The sequence below is a fragment of the Cricetulus griseus genome, chromosome 2 (assembly GCF_003668045.3).
Source record: "Cricetulus griseus strain 17A/GY chromosome 2, alternate assembly CriGri-PICRH-1.0, whole genome shotgun sequence".
Lineage (NCBI taxonomy): Eukaryota > Metazoa > Chordata > Mammalia > Rodentia > Cricetidae > Cricetulus > Cricetulus griseus.
This window is the reverse complement of record NC_048595.1, coordinates 880,113-898,955: the sequence shown is the minus strand read 5'-3', so window position 1 is coordinate 898,955 and position 18,843 is coordinate 880,113. Positions and strand designations below refer to the sequence as shown.

The window sequence follows — 18,843 nt, the reverse complement described above, 5'->3', positions numbered from 1 at the left end:
GAACATTGTATGCATAATAAATAAATCTTTAAAAAATAAGATGGCAGTGGTTGTATCAAGCTGATTCCACACACAACCTATGACACCATGGCCTTAGGTCACTGAGACTAAGATGCCTGGTCTTATGTATGGGTTCTCAACCCTTCAATACAATTCCTTATGTTGTGGTGATCCCCTGTGGTGGTTTGAAAGAAAATGGCTCCCTAAGGGAGTGGCCCTAATGGGTGGTGTGACCTTTTTGGAGGAAGTGTGTCACTGAGGAGGCAGGCTTTGAGGTCTTATATATGCTCAAACCACACCCAGTGAGACGGTTCACTTCCTGTTGCCTGCAAGATGTAGCAGAACTCTCAGCTCCAGTAGCACCAAGTCTGCTTGCCGGCCGCCTTGCCCTACCATGATGATAATGAACTAAACCTCTGAAACTGTAAGCCAGCCACCACAATTAAATGTTTTCCTGTATAAGAGTTGCTGTGGTCATGGTGTCTCTTTACAGCAATAGAAACCCTAAGACACCAAACCCCAACCACAAAACTGCTTCATTGCTACTTCATAACTGTAATTTGTCTGCTGTTAATCAATTGTGACGTAAATATCTGATATGCAGCTCCCAAGGGGCGGGGGTTGAGGCCCACAGGTTGAGAACGGCTGCTCTAGAATAAGGAGATAAGTTTGTGCTGTTTTACGTCAGCAAATATGTAGTGATTTACTTTTAAAAATGGGGGAAGCAAAGGGTTTGTTCTCCTTTTTCCCCCCTGTATAATGCCTAGCTCCTAACGTCTAACTCCGAAGCTACACTTCTCATTTTACTGTCGCTACGCCACCTTTTCCCTGTTCCATGCCCTCACCAGCACCTACCTGCTAGACCTTTATGCTCCCAAGTCTGACAACTATGTGATGATAGCTCACTGTAACTTTGCAGTCCCCTGACCACAGATGATGTTGAGCGGCTTTTCTTCAGTTACTATCCTGAGATAGTTTGTCATCCAAAAGAGGACTCTAGGAGAACGATGCACAGCCAGCACGTGCTGGCTGAATGTCCCTTACTATAAGGCACCTGGTAATAAAACGTTTGCCTGTGTTCCTTCTGGGCAGGGTATTCTGCATAAACTCAGTGGGCCCTCTTATGCTGCCATCTGGCCAGCAAGTTTTAAGTTAAAATATAGGTAACTCCATCAGCCTTTTCTCTCATTGCTGATGTCTTTGGTGCTTTATTTAGAAACCTTGAGGCCCTGACTCCCCTTGGCCACTGCCTCTGTGGGGGTTTCACTTTTCAGATAGGAGCTTTTAATCCACCTGGAGCTGATTTTCCAGGACAGGGTCCAGCTTCTCAGCCTGCCCACTGAAAACTACCCAGCCCTGCCGGGCAGCATGAACAATCAGATGTGGCACTGAGTGGTGTCAACCTTCAGCAACCGGTTCGGTTCCCACACTCCTCATCCTTTTCTCTTGGCCATGGCACCATTCTCATTCTGTGACTTTATAATAACTCTTAACATTGGTGGGAACTCCTCCCTTGCACTCCTTCAACACCATTATCCGTCGTCCCTCTACATATATTTTATAATGCCTTGGGCAAATCTCTGATTTATTTTTCTCAGGTGCATGCACACATGTACACCACCCATGCTGGAAATCGGAAGCAGTTCAGTGAATCTAAATTAACTTATTGACCATAGGAAGTCTCCAGCGGCTGAACCAGAGTCTATGTATTCATTTGTTTGTTTACATATTCATCTTTTTGCAATTTTTTCCATATAGAAAATTCCACAATCACAAAAATAAGGAGAAAGAAGCTGGGGAGATGTTTGCTCCTTTCAGGGCATTTATGGCTCTTGCAGAGAACTGAAGTTTAGTTCCCAGGTGCCAATATTGGACTATTTACAACAACCTGTAACTCTGGTTCCAGGAGATTTGGAGCCTTCTTCTGGCCTTTGCAGGCATCCTCAAGTACACACACGCGCGCACACACACACACACACACACACACACACACACACACACACACACTTACTCACACATGCACATTAATATAATAAAACAATCTTGGAAAAAATAAAACAAATAGGGGGAAGGGTAATATGAACCCTAGATTCCAATCACATCATATCAGTGATGTATGTCTACTCCTGCTCCCATTGGGGCTGACACACCGTAGACAGAATCAGGCATACTCTCACCTCTCCTGGAAAACCTTAGCATGCACCTCCTGTACTTTTAGCCAACCCACAGAATCATCAACTCCAACAAAACAGCAATTTCTTAATAAAATCCAACACCCATTGCCAATTTTCAGGAATTATCTCAAGAATATCATTCGGGGTTATCTGCCTGAATCAGGAGCCAACACAGTGACCGATTTGTCCCTCAAGGCCTTTGACCTTTCCTCTTACTCTGATGTTTATTTTGTTGGATAAATTGGGTCATTCATTCCATTTTTTAATTTTTAGTACATTTTAAAGATGTTGTGTCTGTGTTTATGTGACACAGGATGTGTGTGGTCAGAGGGTAACCTGTGGGAATCTATTGTCTCCTACCAAGTGGGTGCTGGGATTGAATTTAGATTGTGAGGCTTGGCAGCAAGCCCTTACCTGCTGAGCCCACCCATCATACCAAATCACTCTTTTTTTTTTTTTTTTTTTTTTTTTGTTATTGCTGTTTTCTGAGACAGGGTTTCTCTGTGGCTTTGGAGCCTGTCCTGGAATTAGCTCTTGTAGACCAGGCTGGTCTCAAACTCATAGAGATCCACCTGCCTCTGCCTCCCCAATGCTGGGATTAAAGTGTGCGCCACCAATGCCCAGCCCCAGATCATTCTTAGTAACTGCTTGTGTGAACATGTAACAGGTCTACTCGCCACTTCTGTGTCTCCTTTGACCTTTTAAAATTGTAGTTTTGTCTTGTTGATACCTAAGACCTCTCTACATTCTAGATACAAACTTTTGCCAAGTATCTCTGCTATAAATATTTTTTCCTTATTCTATAGCTTATACATTTTCTTCATATGTTATTAAGAGAAATTATTACTTTTTTGTATTTTTGAGTCTTGTGATGTAGCAACTGCTGGTTACAAACATCTTCCCTTCCCCTGCTTCTTAAATACTGAAACTGTAGGCGTGCATGTCACTGCACCCTTAGTTCTTATAAATGTTAAGGATTTTTAAATCTATAATCTTGCTGATACATGTTTTATATATTTTTTGCAGTTAATTTCTGTCTCCCAGTATGGAAGAACCTACTACCCAGTTTTCCGACGAGGAGCTGGTGGACAACTTCCCAGCCATAGACGATGGTAACAGAGGCCTTTTCCAAAATCAGACAAGTTTCAGCATAGAAGACAGTGTGTTTCTTGTTGGTTGTGAGCCTAGCCTTTAACGGCTGAGCCGCCTCTCCAGCCCCACAGTGTGCTTCTTGATTGCCCTTTATTTCAGGGAAAGCACAGAAAATGCATCTATGAAATTCACTTATTTCTCTAACAGGGAACTTCTGCTCTTGTCTATAGTTGTTGATAAACGAGAAATAACGGCTAAGGATCTGGATGTAACAATCCATATTTTTCTATTTTCCAAACCACCATTAATAAATTGATGCCATTTTAAATTCTAACCCTTTGAATGCGGCCTGTTTTTGTTTTATTTGTTTGTTTTTTGGAGTTTTTTGTTTGTTTGTTTGTTTGTTTTTTCTTTCTGGAAGATCTTTGAATTTCATCTAAAAATTTCCTATGATCCAGACTTTTCTGAGACATCCCCGATTTGGTGTCGCTCCCAGCCTACAAACTTGATCCCTTAGTCTTATTTTCTGGGTCTGTGAGGACCCCGCCCCTACTCCACCCTGCCCCTGATCTTTCTTCCTCTTGGGTTTGTGTGGCCCTCTCACCGAGTCTTCCGTCTTCCACCCTCCTTTTGGTGGTAGACTCTGGCCCTTTATGTTTTCTTTCCAGTAATTTTTACGGAAGAGATGGAGATAAACCGGTAATTTCCGTGGATTTTTGTTTTGTTTTGTTTTTGTTTTTTTGAAAATCTACAGTGATGTTCTCAAGACAATAATTCTAAGAAATAACAATAATATTTGAAAATAGGTGTTGGAAAGGTGTCTGGATAGTGAAGAGTACTTTCTGATGTTGCAGAAGACCCAGGTTCAGGTCTCAGTACCCAGATGGCCACTCACGACTGTCTGTAACTCTAGTTCCCGGGCATCTGGCGCCATCTTCTGGCCTCTGCAGGCACACGCATACATACAAGCAAATGAACATTAAAAAAAAATCAAAATTAACTTTTTACATTTATTTACGTGTGTGTGTGTGTGCGCGCGCGCGCGCTCACGCGTATGGAGGTCAGGAGCCGACTTGCCAGAAGTCTCTCCTTCCACCATGTGGGCTCTGGAGAGCCGATTCAGGTCATCGGGCTCGGCAAGCAGGTGCCTTTACACACTAAGCCATCCAGCTGGCATTCCGTCTACATTTAAAGTCATTAGAGTTTTAGAGAACTTTCATTTGGTGGTTCTTTGTACCCACATTTACCATGTTAAAAAGTATGATTTGAGGACTGGAGAGTTGGCCCAGTGAGAGCACATGCCAGTCTTACAGAGGACCTGGGTTCAAAACCCAGCACTCTTCTAGAGTCTCCTCAAGCACTAGAGTTGCAAGAGTTACACACAGTCATGCATGTAAACAAAACACTCTTGCACACAAAATGATAAAATAAATTTTTAAAAAAGTATAGCTTGGGCCAGGCATGTTAGCACATACTTTTAAACTCAGCACAGAGGCAGAGGCCAGTGGATCTCTGAGTTTGGGGCCAGCTTGGTCTTCATAGCGAGCTCCAGGCAAGCCAGGGCTGCACAGTGAGACCATCTCTCTCCATCTGGAAGGTCAAGGCAGGAGAACTATTGTGAGTTCAATACCAACCTAGTCTACATAGTGAAACCCTGCTCAAATGAAAACAAAACACAAAGTAAGAACTGAGCTAGGCTTGGTGGAAATGTCTTTTAAATCCCAGATGAGGCAGGAGAACAGTAGCAAGCTCAAGACTAGCAACCTAAGTATATGTACCTTGTCTTAAAAAGAAAAACATTAAGTTGAAGCTTTTTTAAAAATCAATAATGAGCCAAGCAGTGGTGGACGCCTTTAATCTCAACACTTGGAAGGGAGAGGCAGGCAGATCTCTGTGAGTTTGAGGGCCAGTCTGTCTCCAGAATGAGTTCCAGGACAGCCAGGGCTACATGCAGAGAAATCCTGTTTTGAAAAACAAAAACAACAACAACAACAGAAAAAAGCAATAAAACAGTGTTGGTATCATCATGAAAACAGTCTGAGGCTGAAAGTTTCTCAGGGATGCCAGAGTTCCCTGGATACATGCACGCATGTATCTTATTTTTCTTTTCTAAAAATATTTTTCTTCTGATAATATTTTTGTTTTGTTTTATATTTTGAGACAGAGCCTCATGTAGCCAAGGATGGCCTCCAACTTCCTAGACCCGACCTGAAATTCCTGCTTCTCCTGCTTTTTTTATTTTCCTGTGCTGGGATTATAGGCATGAGCCACCACACTCTGGCTGCAGTTGGGCTTTTTGTTGTTTTTGTTTTGACTGTTCCCTTGATTTCCAGAAAGAATCCAGCTAGAGGATCCAGAGTTTGAGGTGGAGATTCCTCTGGGATTTGAGGACACCGCTGGCCTGGAATGCGGCTGGTAATTCCTTGAGTTGCAGCCTTCCTTCTTTTGGACCATAGCTCTAGTGGGCTGTGGAGATGCTGGGTGGAGAGCAAGCACTGTGAAGCAGTGCTGAGGGCTGTGGTTTGTGTGCAAAGCAAGTGCTATCTTTTTCTTTCTTTCTTTCTTTCTTTCTTTCTTTCTTTCTTTCTTTCTTTCTTTTTTTTTTTCAAGTTCACCAAAAGAAGTGAATGCCGAGAAAATGAAGAAGGCAACCACTAAAGACAGAGTCCAGGCATTCCACCTTCGGAAGAGCTTGAACCTCCTAGACAAGCTGCATGAGGAAAAGGACCTTTTTATTCAGAAGACTAGGTGAGCCCCCTTGCTGAGGACCCATGACCTAGCCACTCCTGGTTGTATGGTGTACATGTATGTGGACAGAAGTCCTGCCTGGTCCTGCAGACGAAGCCATTTAGTCCCAAGTAAACACACAGAGGCTTATATTAATTATATAAAAAATAAGACACTCAGACTTCTTATTGGCTAGCTCTTTCTTAATTATTAACCCATTTCTATTAATCTATGTATCTCCACACGGTCTTGGCTTACCAGAGAGTGTCCAGGTGGCCTACCTTCCTGGTAGCTACAGCGTCTCCCTGACTCCGTCTACTACCTTTCTTTATCCCTGTTTGGGTTTTCTGCCTGGCTAAGTCCTGCCTATCCATTGGCTAAAACAGCTTTATTCGTCAACCAATAAGAGAAACATATATTCACAGCTATCAGAAGGACATCCTCTGATGTAGGGAGACCTGCCTTTTGTTTCCTTGACTGCTCTGTACAGGGAGTCCTGCCAGAATCTTCAGGAGGAGCAACCTCACAGCCCTGAGCAGATGTGGAGCCCAGGGCTCCACCTCCTCCTCCCCCTCAATCTAGAGAAGATCCCACAGAATTAAGGGTGCTCCTAGGTCCTTCCAGGTTCTCCACGGCCATCTCATTTCCACAGATTTCAGGTGTGACTGAGGCCTTAATGGAGCCTACTGCTCAGGTCAGGGTCCTGCTGGTCCTGGCCACACTGGCAGTCAGTCTGCCAGCATGTTCAGTGAAAATACTGAATGTGTTTCTCCAACACACAGAAAAATTGGAAACCAGTAGGCAGCTGTCCCCTGTGTGCTACCACTAGGTCACCATGTTTAGCTTTCCCACTGAGTATGTGTCACGTTTGTGTCATGGCTGTGATTCCTTAGCTGAATCATTTGACAGTAGATCTCAGGATCAGGACCCTATTTTAGAGCCTCTGAAAAACAGAAGCACCCTTCTGCATGACCTCATCACATTACACCACTGGGTGTAGGTTCGCCCGGTACCGACGTCATGCCCCTCGTCGTGTGGCAGCTGTCCTGTCGTCCTCTAAGTGTACATTAGAACATACTCTAGACTTTGTTCTGTTACTTCCAGCTGAAATGAAAGTCACCTAACAGGAATGAGCATTTCCCCCAGGCTTACCCATCCAGCCTCAGTCTGTGTTCAGTGTGCCGACGAGGAGCTGCAACAATTTACAGCTGTCTGCTCTTCGGGGGCCTATGTTTATACAGATTTCCCTTGGCTTCCTAGACATATCACCTTTGGAGGAGGTTGCACAACTGACCCCTTTGGCAGGGTCTTCAGGAAACATCCTACTCACATGACATGATAGAGTCAGAGAGACCCCTAGAAAGACAAAGTATTCCTCATCCTGCCCTGGATCTTAGACCTTCCCCCTTCTCTGCCCCACTGGCCCCTTCTGAGGCTAGAACTTTAGGAAAGCATTATGGTAACTCTTTCTTCAATGTTCTAGAGGGGAGCTTCGTGTCTGTCGTCAGAGGATGGACCTCCTCACCAAACAGCAGGAGAGCTTGGCAGCTGAGATCGCCGCAGAGAGAGAAGCCAACAACATGTAGGTCATCCTTGTGGGCAAGGATGGTAACATCATGATAACAGCCAAGTGTTACCATGATGGCCAAGATAGCACCATTCATAGAGGTTCATTCATTCATTCATTCATTCATTCATTCATTCATTCAACAAAGATGAATGTTAAGTACCTACTATGTTCAGACAGTAGACAGCATCTCTCCAGGGTGGCAAACAGACATTATAACACAAAGAAGAAATGTCAGTCTAAGAGCTGGCTCAGTTGGTGAGATACTTGCTACACAAGAATGAGGACCTGAATTTGATTCCCAGCCCCCATAGCAGTGAGTTCACACTCATAACCCCAACACTGGAGTATCCAGAGGTCTTGCTAGATAGCCAGACTCGCAGAATCTGAGCTCCAGATTCAGTGACAGAGCCTGTCTTAAAAAAATAAGGCAGAGAATGTTGACATCTGACACCACACACGAGTATGCATGCACATGAGCGTATATATACTACACATGAGCGTGCACACACAAGCATGTACACACCACACATGAGCATGTACACACCACACATGAGCATGCACACACATGATCACACACACACATGAGCATGAACACACCACACATGAGCGTGCACACACCACACATGAGCGTGCACACACCACACATGAGTGTGCACACACCACACATGAGCATGTACACACCACACATGAGCATGCACACACATGAGCATGTACACACCACACATGAGCATGCACACACCACACATGAGCATGCACACACCACACATGAGCGTGAACACACCACACATGAGCATGTACCCACCACACATGAGCATGCACACACACGTGAGCACACACACACATGAGCATGTATACACACATGATCACACACACACATGAGCATGTACACACCACACATGAGCATGCACACACATGATCACACACACACATGAGCATGCACACACATGATCACACACACACATGAGCATGCACACACCACACATGAGCATGCACACACATGAGCATGCACACACATGAGCATGCACACACATGAGCATGCACACACCACACATGAGCATGCACACACATGAGCATGTACACACCACACATGAGCATGTACACACATGAGCATGTACACACCACACATGAGCGTGCACACACCACACATGAGCATGCATACATGAGCATGCACACACACGTGAGCACACACACACATGAACATGTATACACACATGATCACACACACATGAGCATGTATACACCCATGAGCATGTACACACCACACATGAGCATGCACACACATGATCACACACACACATGAGCATGTATACACACACAGAGAAAAGAAAAACATTTAAAAAGAAATGTTAGTATAAGGTGCTGAGGTCGCAGAATAGACAAGGCTGAGTCAGAAGTTCTAGCCTTGGTCACTGTGACAAATGTAGAGTTTACTTCTACATTTGTCTGTTTAATTTTATTTATAAATAAAGAAGTATTTATTTATAAAATTATAAATAAAGAAGTCTGTTTACTTCTTTATTTATTTAGAGACAGAGTCTCAATCTTTAGTCTATTCTGTTCTCAAATGCACAATCCTCCTGCCTCACATACTCCAAGCACTGGGATTACAGGCCTGAGCCACCACACCTGGCTTTTTGTGGACCAGCAGCGCAGTGTCCACCAGAAATCCCAGAGCTCATCAGTTCCTGGAAACCTGCTTCCAGCACCACACAAGTGCAAGAGCATTCGTCATCCATGTCTCCTGACAATGTCTTCATGTTCTTCTCATAGATGAGGAGGCCCTTCAGATTTCCCTCCAAACATATGACTACCAAGTAGAGATACCTGCTCACCACTCCATAAAATGATTGCAGTTGGTAGTATAATTGGGTCCCAACAAGGTAGATGGCACATTAAAGAGCTGCACTGCTAGGAAGGAATGAACTCAATAGCTCTGAACACTAGGCCTTAGTACTTTTTTGAGAGTGTGCTGGTCCTTCCTGGGTGTAGAACCTGGGCCTGCTGCTTTGAGGCCCAACAAACAGGAATTTGGCTTCTTGCTTCCTAAGAGAAAGTAAGAGGCCAATAGCAGAGAGTTCATGACCGGTAATAAAAGCAGAAACCCTACCCCAACAGCCTCTGACCTCCATGGACCCTGTGTTAGGCCCTACTGTGGTCCTTTTTGCCCAGCGGGAAATGGGTGTAGGAAGCACCTTACTGGACACCACAGGATCTCACGTCTGGTCATCTGCTTCAGATAGATTTCCTCCTGAAAATGGGATGGCCCGGGGAAAGCACCAGGCTGCCCTTGGTTCCCTTTCTCTGTGAGACCATAGTGCTGATCTATGGCCCTTCCTGTATTCTGTTGATATGCTCCAGGGCCGCTATGGGCCGTCTGCAGGCTGCATCCAGACGCTTGCAAGCAGAGCTGGAGAATGAGAAAGATCTGCAGTCCAAAATCACAGCTATGCTGGAAGACAGTGAGTAAGTTTTCATGGACTCCCACATCCTAGGAAAGACAATTCCACATTGACCTTCCTGCTACTCATCCCAAACGAAGATGAGCTGCCAGCCTCCGGGACTGGTGCTGGGAACCTGAGGGGCGCTGTGCACATCGTAGCCAAGAGGTAGTGCTTACTGACAGTTGATGACAGTCAGACAGATCCTTCATTACCCAGATAAACCCTGCTACCATTCTCTGAACCTTTTCCCAAGCATGTTTGAAGACTTTGGGTGGTTCTTAGTAGCTCCAGTGACCCCCCTCCTCCTCAGAAGACATTTTTTTAGATGTTTTTCTCAAGCCAGGCAAGGGGGCCACTACAGTGAGCTGACCCACTCACTCAGGTGAATGCCCGTGGCCAGTTGCTACCTCAGGCTAGATTTGATAGGATGGCAATTTTCCTAAGTTTGGAGACCAGGTAGTGGGACCTCAGTCTCTAGTAATATTGGGCCAAGGGGAAGCCTTAGAGGAGTGTACTGACTCCTCATCAGTGGTGTCCAATATCTGCCTGGAGTATTTATCAAAATAAAGTACCAGGATCGCTCACCCCACATCCCCAGATAGATGCTCCACAGAGGAGTGGCACCAGGTCTTCAAACCCTTCACCACCATAGACTACCCATGGTTTATTTTTGCAAGGAATGCCATGTGGCACATTGAGATCCAGAAGGGGCAATTTGAGGATGTCCGGAAGCGTAATGAAGAAGAGGCAGAAGCTAGGCATAGGTGCCTTGAGGTACACGCAGCTCAGCAGCTTCAAAAGGAGAAAGAGACCTTGGAGAAGGTGGAGAGGAACCGTCTGCTGAGGGCCCGGTAAGTGCCTCCCAGACCTGGCCCTTGCCAGTTCAGTTCCCTTGTGTTCTACACCAAGTCTTACAAGGTCCGGCTCTTTGCATCTGTGCCATGGGTCCTGTCCCTACTCCATATTAAGTGTCCACAGGCACCACTGACCCTTCTGTGTATTTCTTTACCCCTTTACAGCTGTGCTGTTCTTTGACTCTGCCACACATCTGGATTCTCCTTTGCCTACACAAGCCTAGGAGGGGTCAAGTTCAGTTCCCAGACATCCTCTGAGGCAGCCCCCATCTCTGCTCAACCACTGATCCCCAGGAGCTAGGGGGCTCCTGGACTCTGCTCTCCCAAGATGGAGCAAGTCCCTCTTATCTCTCTACCATCAACTTTGCTGGTCTCCTCTCCTGCCAGACTCCTGCCCAGCCGGGGTCAGACCCTGGTTCTGGTGACTTCCTCATACCACAGCCCTCAGCAGCAATTTGTTTATTTGTGACACACAGGTGTATTGAGTTACCCTTGTTCTCCTCTCTGCCTGTGTCTCTGCAGGAACTCCTTGCATGTGCAGAAGGAGCTGGGGCTGAGACATCAGAAGCTGGTGGAAGATGCCCAGAGAAACCACAAGGTGGCAGTGAAGTTCCTGAAGGCCTCTCTGGGGAGGTGTGTTCTCACTGTGACCCTTCTTCTGTAGATGGCCTCTCTGGGGAGGTGTGTTCTCACTGTGACCCTTCTTCTATCGATGGCCTCTCTGGGGAGGTGTGTTCTCACTGTGTCTCTTCTTCTATCGATGGCCTCTCTGGGGAGGTGTGTTCTCACTGTGACTCTTCTTCTATCGATGCTTTTGAGTGATCTTGGAATGTGGGTTCATGACCTTGATTTTGAAATTCCCTAATTAAGTCATCACCCAATCATCAGAAACAAATAGACCTGCAGTTTTTTTGTTTTGTTTTGTTTTGTTTTGTTTTTAAGCTGCTATTTGTATTTGCAAGAGGACCATGAGATACAATGAGGCCCTAGGGTCTAGAGAACATCCCCAGCCACCTGTCCCATAAGAATATGCCCTAGAAAGCAATGCTTATCCATTTACTTTTGTGTTGTCAGCTTTTATTGTTTCTCTGATAAAAATAACCAGAAGACTCCTATAACTCAACAATTGTCAGCATTACCTGCACACGTCCCTATTAAAAACTCACATTACACCAGGAATCGTGACACACACCTTTAATTCCAGCACTAGGAAAGCAGTTTCAGACCAATATCTGAGTTTGAGGCCAACCTGGTCTACACAGTGAGTCCCAGGGCAGCCAGGGCTGCATAGAGAGACCCTGCCTCAAAACAAACAAACGAAAACAAAGGATAAATATAATGCATGTCCCTCCAGAGTTCGGGAGCGAGAGCAGAAGGAGGAGATGGAGTCCCGAGAGCATTTGAAGCGACGTATGGACGCGGTGCTGGCCCTGAAAAACAACATCACTGCCAGCAGGGTAGGTGCCGCTCCAGCTCCTGGCTGCCCGGGTGCCAACGCCAGCCTGCCCAGCTAGCTGCTCTCTGAAGGCTTACCATGCCTCCACCATAGGCTTCCTCCCTGGACTGCAGACAGGAACCAAAGTCCAGCGGAAGGAAAACAGCGCTGTTCTGAGAGGGCAGTGTGAGGGCCAGTACCAGGGCTCAGGTCTGGGCTAGGTAGGAATGTGGTAGGGATGAACAGGTCACAACACCATGAAGAGTCAGAACAGAATTCCATGCCCAGGGGACCCAGGGCTGTGTGTGGGGTGAGAGATACATGAGAAAGTTATGAATGCTTGCAAATTGCCTATCTTGGGACCCATAAGTTTCATCATTGATTTAAATACATCCATTCAAAGAAAAGGTCTGAATATGAGTGTGAGTGTGTGAGTGTGTGTGTGTGTGTGTGTGTGTGTGTGAGAGAGAGAGAGAGAGAGAGAGAGAGAGAGAGACATGCTGGTATCATGACTTTAGAGTTCCCTATTTCCAGGAAACACTAAAGAAGTTCCAAGCATGGGGCCAAAGAAAGGCAGAGCTGACTAAGCAGAAGACCCTGTCAGAGAAGGAAGTGATCCTGGCCCAAGGTGGAGATGCGTTCAAGCACCTTTGTCATCAGCGCAGGCACCAGGAACTTGAAGCCCAGAAGCGGTAAGAGCTGGAGACACTTGCCTGGGAGGTGGGCACAGAGAGTGGCACAGAGAGAACCAAAGGCTTATCCTTCATCCACCAAAAGCAACAAACCAATTCCTGCACAGACTTTTCGCCAAAAGCAGTGTGGGTTATGGAGGAGAACTGCAGCACTGCCCTTCCTAACTCCTGGCTGCAGAAGTCTCCAGGGGGCCCTGGCATTTGGGGGCCTTTTATAGAGGCTCTTAGTGGGCGAAGACACCTCTTTCCTCAGTTCTTCTCTTGACTTCCTGGTTCTTCAGCCATGAGGTTCCTGAGCTCCCATGGTCCCCTGCTCCTTGGGGGATGCCTAGGTCTCATTCACGTATTGCCTTTTGGATTCATTCTTTGGTCCCCTCTAGTCCATTAGTCAGTGTTTTCTCCCACAGAGTTTTCAAAGAGGCCTACTTCATATTGGCCTTTTCCATCTCACACACATTGCTTAGTGTCTCTGCCTAAAGCTGTCCTCATTCTGAAGAGCCAAGCTCTTTATCCCAAGTCCCTAATCCCTGCTGGTCACTGCATAGGATCTGCTTGGATATTGCCTGTTGACTCACTTGCTATAGGGATTCCTCCTCTTCAAAGTGTCTCACAAATGTGCAAAACACACACATATACACAAGTGAGTGCACACATACACACACATGGGCACACACACAGGCACACACAACGGGCACAGATACACAAAGGCACACACACTCACAGAGGCACACATACACAGAGGCACACACATGTGGACACAAACAGGGGCACACACACATGGGCACACACACAGGCACACACACAAATGGGCACACACACAGGAACACACACATGTGGGCACACACAGGCACACACACATGGGCACACACACAAATGGGCACACACACATGGGCACATACACATGGGCACACACACAGGGGCACACACACATAGGCACACACATGTGGGCACACACACATAGGCACACACAGGCACACACACATGGGCACACACACGGGCACACACATAGGGGCACACACACACATGGGCACACACATGTGGGCACACACACATAGGCACACACAGAGACACACATGTGGGCACACACACATGGGCACACACACATGGGCACACACACAGGGGCACACACACAAGGGCACACACACACATAGACACATATGGGGCACACACACACGGGCACACACACAGGGGCACACACACACATAGGCACACACATGTGGGCACACACACATAGGCACACACAGGCACACACACGTGGGCACACACACACGGGCACACACATGTGGGCGCACACACATAGGCACACACAGGCACACACACATGGGCACACACACACGGGCACACACATGTGGGCACACACACATAGGCACACACAGAGACACACACATGTGGGCACACACACATGGGCACACACACAGGCACACCACCACAACTGCCAGCAGCGTTTTGATGTTTCCTGTCAGTCTGCCCACATGTGATGTGGTTATAGGTCTGTTGCCTGAAATCTGACGAGTGCGTGATATGTCACCAAGCCCTAATGTTGCCCTTGTTTTTGTCTCAGCTGGGTCTCCTCAGCCACAAGCCTAGAAACCAGGGTGGGGAAGCTCATGAGGCCCAGGGTTTATTGTGGGGACTTCAAAACTGATATGAAGGAGACAATTCAAAACTAGACAGGTCAAATGCAGAGCTGGACAGGGCAAGATAAGGTCTGGTAAGGTGAGGGTCCGAGTCACATCTCCAGCTTAGCAGCCCTTATGAGCTTTATCTGTTACGTTCTCTATCCAGGACAGGATGTCCTAACCCCAGAGCCCTCCTAAGCTGGACTTGAGCTCTTAGGAAGGAACCAGAGAGCCGAAAGAAACACCACATCTAACCCTGGTAGCCACTTGGTGCCCAGCTTGCGGGTGCTAGGAAAGGGCACCCAGCTCTTATCTGAGAAGCACTTCTCATAGGGCTTTTGAAGAGGAGCAGAAACTCCGGAAGCAGGAGATTGTCAGTCGAATTCTGAAAGAGGAAGCAGAGGAAGAACACAGGAGAAAGAAGCAGCATCTGCCCTCTACAACCAAAGAGAAGCAGACTCTGAGAGACAAAACCTGGAAGTACATCTCTGACTTTTGTGAGGGGAAGACTGCCATGACCATAAACTACCTGGTGGTAAGTAGGACATTGGCTGCTTTCAAGTCTAGGCCAGGCACTTAAAGGTGCAGGTGTGAAGAAGCTGGCTGAGGGGCGCAGGGCTGTCGCCCTGTGATGCCCACCAGGGTCCTTCTCTCCTTCGAGTAAGCTCCTCATATTAGCCAATGGTGTTATCAGAGCCCTACAAAGCTGCCTGTCTATGAGAAGGGAAAAGTCCCTCAACTGTCCCTTCATACCCGTGAAGAGACTTGTGTAGCCATTGTCCATAGACATGTTATTACCCTTGCAAGGTATTCCTGGTGTCTCTCTGAGTATTCCTGTCACACCAAGGTTCTGGTCTGACCCAGTGGCCTGTGTAGACAACACCCTAGGCTGGGGAGATTTATTTCCAGGTTACCTCTCTTTAAAGGTGTAGGAACCTCTCTTTAAAGGCTGCTCCTTAACCCAGCACACTGCATCCCACACCTGCTGCTCTCTGGGCTTCCTGATCTGTGGCCTCTGGGGTATTTTCCTGTGCATTTAGTGCACCATAGGCTTTTTCTTGTTTCTCACCTCTCTGTATACCAGGTGGGGCCTCTACCTCTCAGCCACTTCCCACCTTGACCCTGGTTTCCCCTGGTGTATGCCACTGGCCTCTCTCCTCCAGGAGGAAGGGCCCTGGCTTCCCGTGGTGTACAAGCATAGTACAGAGAAATCAGATGAGTCCTGAAGCCCAAAACAGTTCCAACAAAACCAGTACTGCCATCTTTTCTGAGTTTTTATGGGACTTCTCCAGGGCTGGTGCACCATCCACCATGAAAATTCAATACGTTGAGTATCCCTGATGGAATGATAGAGAAAATTACAGCATAACCACTAATCAGAATATTTTCTTATGAACAAGACCTTCTTGTGGACTCTGCAGAACACTATAGGAAGGCATTCAGTAGTCCATAGACATGTGTATGACATATTTTAAAGTTACAAGGATTTATATGCACACAATTGTCTCTGTAAAGAACAAAGGAATTCCTTTAACCCCAGCACTGGGGAGGCAGAGGCAGGCAGATCTCTGTGAGTTCCAACCCAACCTGGTCTACATAGTAAGTTCCAGGTCAGCTAGGGCTACACAGAAAGACTGAGTCTCAAGAAGAAGAAGAAGAAGAAAAGAAGGGGAAAGACAACAACAACAACATTGTGGGGTCTTCAGGCCAAGTATCCAGTAGAGTTTCAGGGGTTTTGTTTTCTTCCTACTCACTATGCATTCTCCATCCTGTAATGACTATATCTTACTACATCACTCTTGTGCGGGCAGGAAAATGACACGGCATTGTACCCCAAGCCTTCCAGTCTATTGAAAGCCATATCCAGTGAGTCTGTGCAGGTGGAACTGGGAACCGTTAGTACGGAGGAGGAGGTGCTGACTGAACCAGATATCCCTGGGCTTTGGAGCAAAGACTATAAGTCATACCAGGTAACGGCTTTTCCCTGTCAGGTCCTTCACAGGGTGGAACCCTGACCACACTGAGACTCCAGGTTCCTGGGTGCAATTGCCCACCTCCTGCCCAGTTCTGTGCCTGCCACTGCCCCCTTCAAATTCTAGGTCTTTCTCCCCTTTCCATAGTATTGAAAAGAATTGACCTGTGGCCAGCCTTTCCTTGCTCTGCCAGGTTTGACTCTGTACTTTGAACAAGCATGGACCTCTGTCTTTCTGAACCCAAGGTGTCAAAGCCAGATGCGGAACGGAAACCTGTGGGTGGAACTAAGATGGACAAGGACATCCTGGATCGCACTATGGAGCAGCTGCGCAGTGGGATCATCCACAAGCAGGTGGTGTCTGGGAGGGAGTTCAAGGGCCGCCCATTCAACAGCAAGCCCGAGGTCATTCACTTCAAGGTGAGCTGGGACCAAGTAAAGAAGCCTCTGGTCTGCTCCCCTGCCTCTGGTGCTTTCTGTTTTGACTTTGGGGCTGCCATGCAAGGGCTGTGTTGACAGCCTAAGGAGCAGGAAACACCTGGGCACTCCTTTAAAGGGGCCTGGACTCCTGTGAAGGAATATAACAGGGTAATCACTTGTTAGGCCCCTTCTGCTTAGCAAATAACCCCTCCTCGTGTAGGGGGGCGCCCCAAGGACACCAAGACCCACCAGCAGCTGCCTAGAAAGAAAGAAAGGCAGGCTAAGCTACATAGCCCAAGCTTCTGTTCTCTCTCCCACCCAACCAATCCTCCACAAAACTCACTTCCTGCTCAGGAGGAAGTTCTTCGCTGTCGTTTACATACCTCAAGGGGGCGTCACAACTCTAGCGAAACCTGGGGAATCATTTTCTACCCCAGGATCCTTATCTTCCCATGAGTGAGTGCAGGGTAGACCCCTCTATTCCTGACCTGCACTCTAGGCCTGCTGGAGGACTTGGGGGTCACCGTGTCTTCTCTATCTCTGCAGGATTTTGATATTGGTAAAGTGTACAAGAAGAAGATCACGTTGATAAATGCTACCTACACAATCAACTATTGCAAGCTGGTGGGTGTGGAGGAGAACCTGAAGGACTTCATCCACATTGAGTAAGTCTTGCAGAGTCCAGGCATGAGGCCACAGGGCCAACTTGCCGTGAAGAGTTGCAGAGGTTACTGCTCCATCACTTAATATTGAAGTCACACAGACCCGTCCAGCACACCCCCTCAGCCCCCCGAGGGCATGACCAAGCTTTTTGGATAGGCTGCCTAAGTCTCCTCACATTTTCACTGTGTGTTGGTTTTGGCACTGTAGTAGTTGCCCTTGGCAGCTAGCAGGCTTTCTCACTATGTAGATTTCAAGACTGCCTTTCTGAAGCAGTCTTTGTGCTAGTGTTTCATGTTTTTTTCTTGTTTCTCTAAGAATCCTCTTGTGTACATATTACCACTCTTTGCTGGATTTCTAAGTATTATTTTTCTGTGGTTACCTTTAATGTTTCTCCATTCCCACCCCACCCCCTCCATTTTTTACTTTGCAACGTTTTCAGCAGCACTTTGTTTTGTTTGTCAGCATCTGACCTTCATCTTTCTTTCCTAATTTTTCCTTTTTGTTGTTTCTGAACAAAGGGTCTTGCTCTGCATCCTAGGCTGACCTTGAACTCATCATGTAGTTCAGGCTGGTCTCAAACCTGCAATCCTCCTGCCTCAGTTCCTAAATAGCTGACACTATTGGTGTGTTTCACTGTGTGCAGCTTATAGTCAGCTTTGTTCACAGCTCAAATCATGTACATCTGCTAGTGGATGATGTACAATTTCTTTTTTGTTTTTGTTTTTGTTTGTTTGTTTGGTTGGTTGGTTTTTCGAGACAGGGTTTCTCTGTGTAGCTTTGGAGCCTATCCTGGCACTCGCTCTGGAGACCAGGCTGGCCTTGAACCCACAGAGATCCGCCTGCCTCTGCCTCCCGAGTGCTGGGATTAAAGGTGTGTGCCACCAACGCCCAGCATGAAGTGCAATTTATAATTGGGGTCTTAGTATAAATTGGTCCCTGACTCCTCTGCTCAGGTTTCAGGGTCCCTTTCTTCTCCCTGGAGGGGGTCTTCATAAGGCTATTCCTGTGGGACTGTGTTCCTGCATAGTTTATCTGCGAACAGCACTGGCTGGCCGAGTCTGATCAGTATTTCCCACGTAGAGGTGCTGTCTGTCCTCTTGGGAACAGAGCACAAGTGGACAGTAGGATCTTTTGGTCCTCTACACCTTCTTTCTGGCAATTTTGGAATCTCCTAGCTGTCTGCA

General features: G+C 46.9%; 1 protein-coding gene across 1 annotated transcript in view; it reads left to right on the top strand.

Moving 5' to 3' along the window:
- Positions 1-3,219: 3,219 nt before the first annotated feature.
- Positions 3,220-18,843, top strand: part of Cfap74 (cilia and flagella associated protein 74) — a 53,031-nt gene continuing 37,407 nt past the window's right edge. Inside the window, exons 1-13 of the mRNA XM_035438865.1 lie at positions 3,220-3,286; positions 5,600-5,681; positions 5,877-6,014; positions 7,477-7,575; positions 9,922-10,026; positions 10,682-10,855; positions 11,381-11,491; positions 12,213-12,315; positions 12,828-12,985; positions 14,938-15,139; positions 16,416-16,574; positions 16,823-16,996; positions 17,543-17,661. Coding sequence (XP_035294756.1) covers positions 3,220-3,286; positions 5,600-5,681; positions 5,877-6,014; positions 7,477-7,575; positions 9,922-10,026; positions 10,682-10,855; positions 11,381-11,491; positions 12,213-12,315; positions 12,828-12,985; positions 14,938-15,139; positions 16,416-16,574; positions 16,823-16,996; positions 17,543-17,661 — 1,691 coding nt within the window. The remainder of the gene's footprint in view (positions 3,287-5,599; positions 5,682-5,876; positions 6,015-7,476; positions 7,576-9,921; positions 10,027-10,681; positions 10,856-11,380; positions 11,492-12,212; positions 12,316-12,827; positions 12,986-14,937; positions 15,140-16,415; positions 16,575-16,822; positions 16,997-17,542; positions 17,662-18,843) is intronic.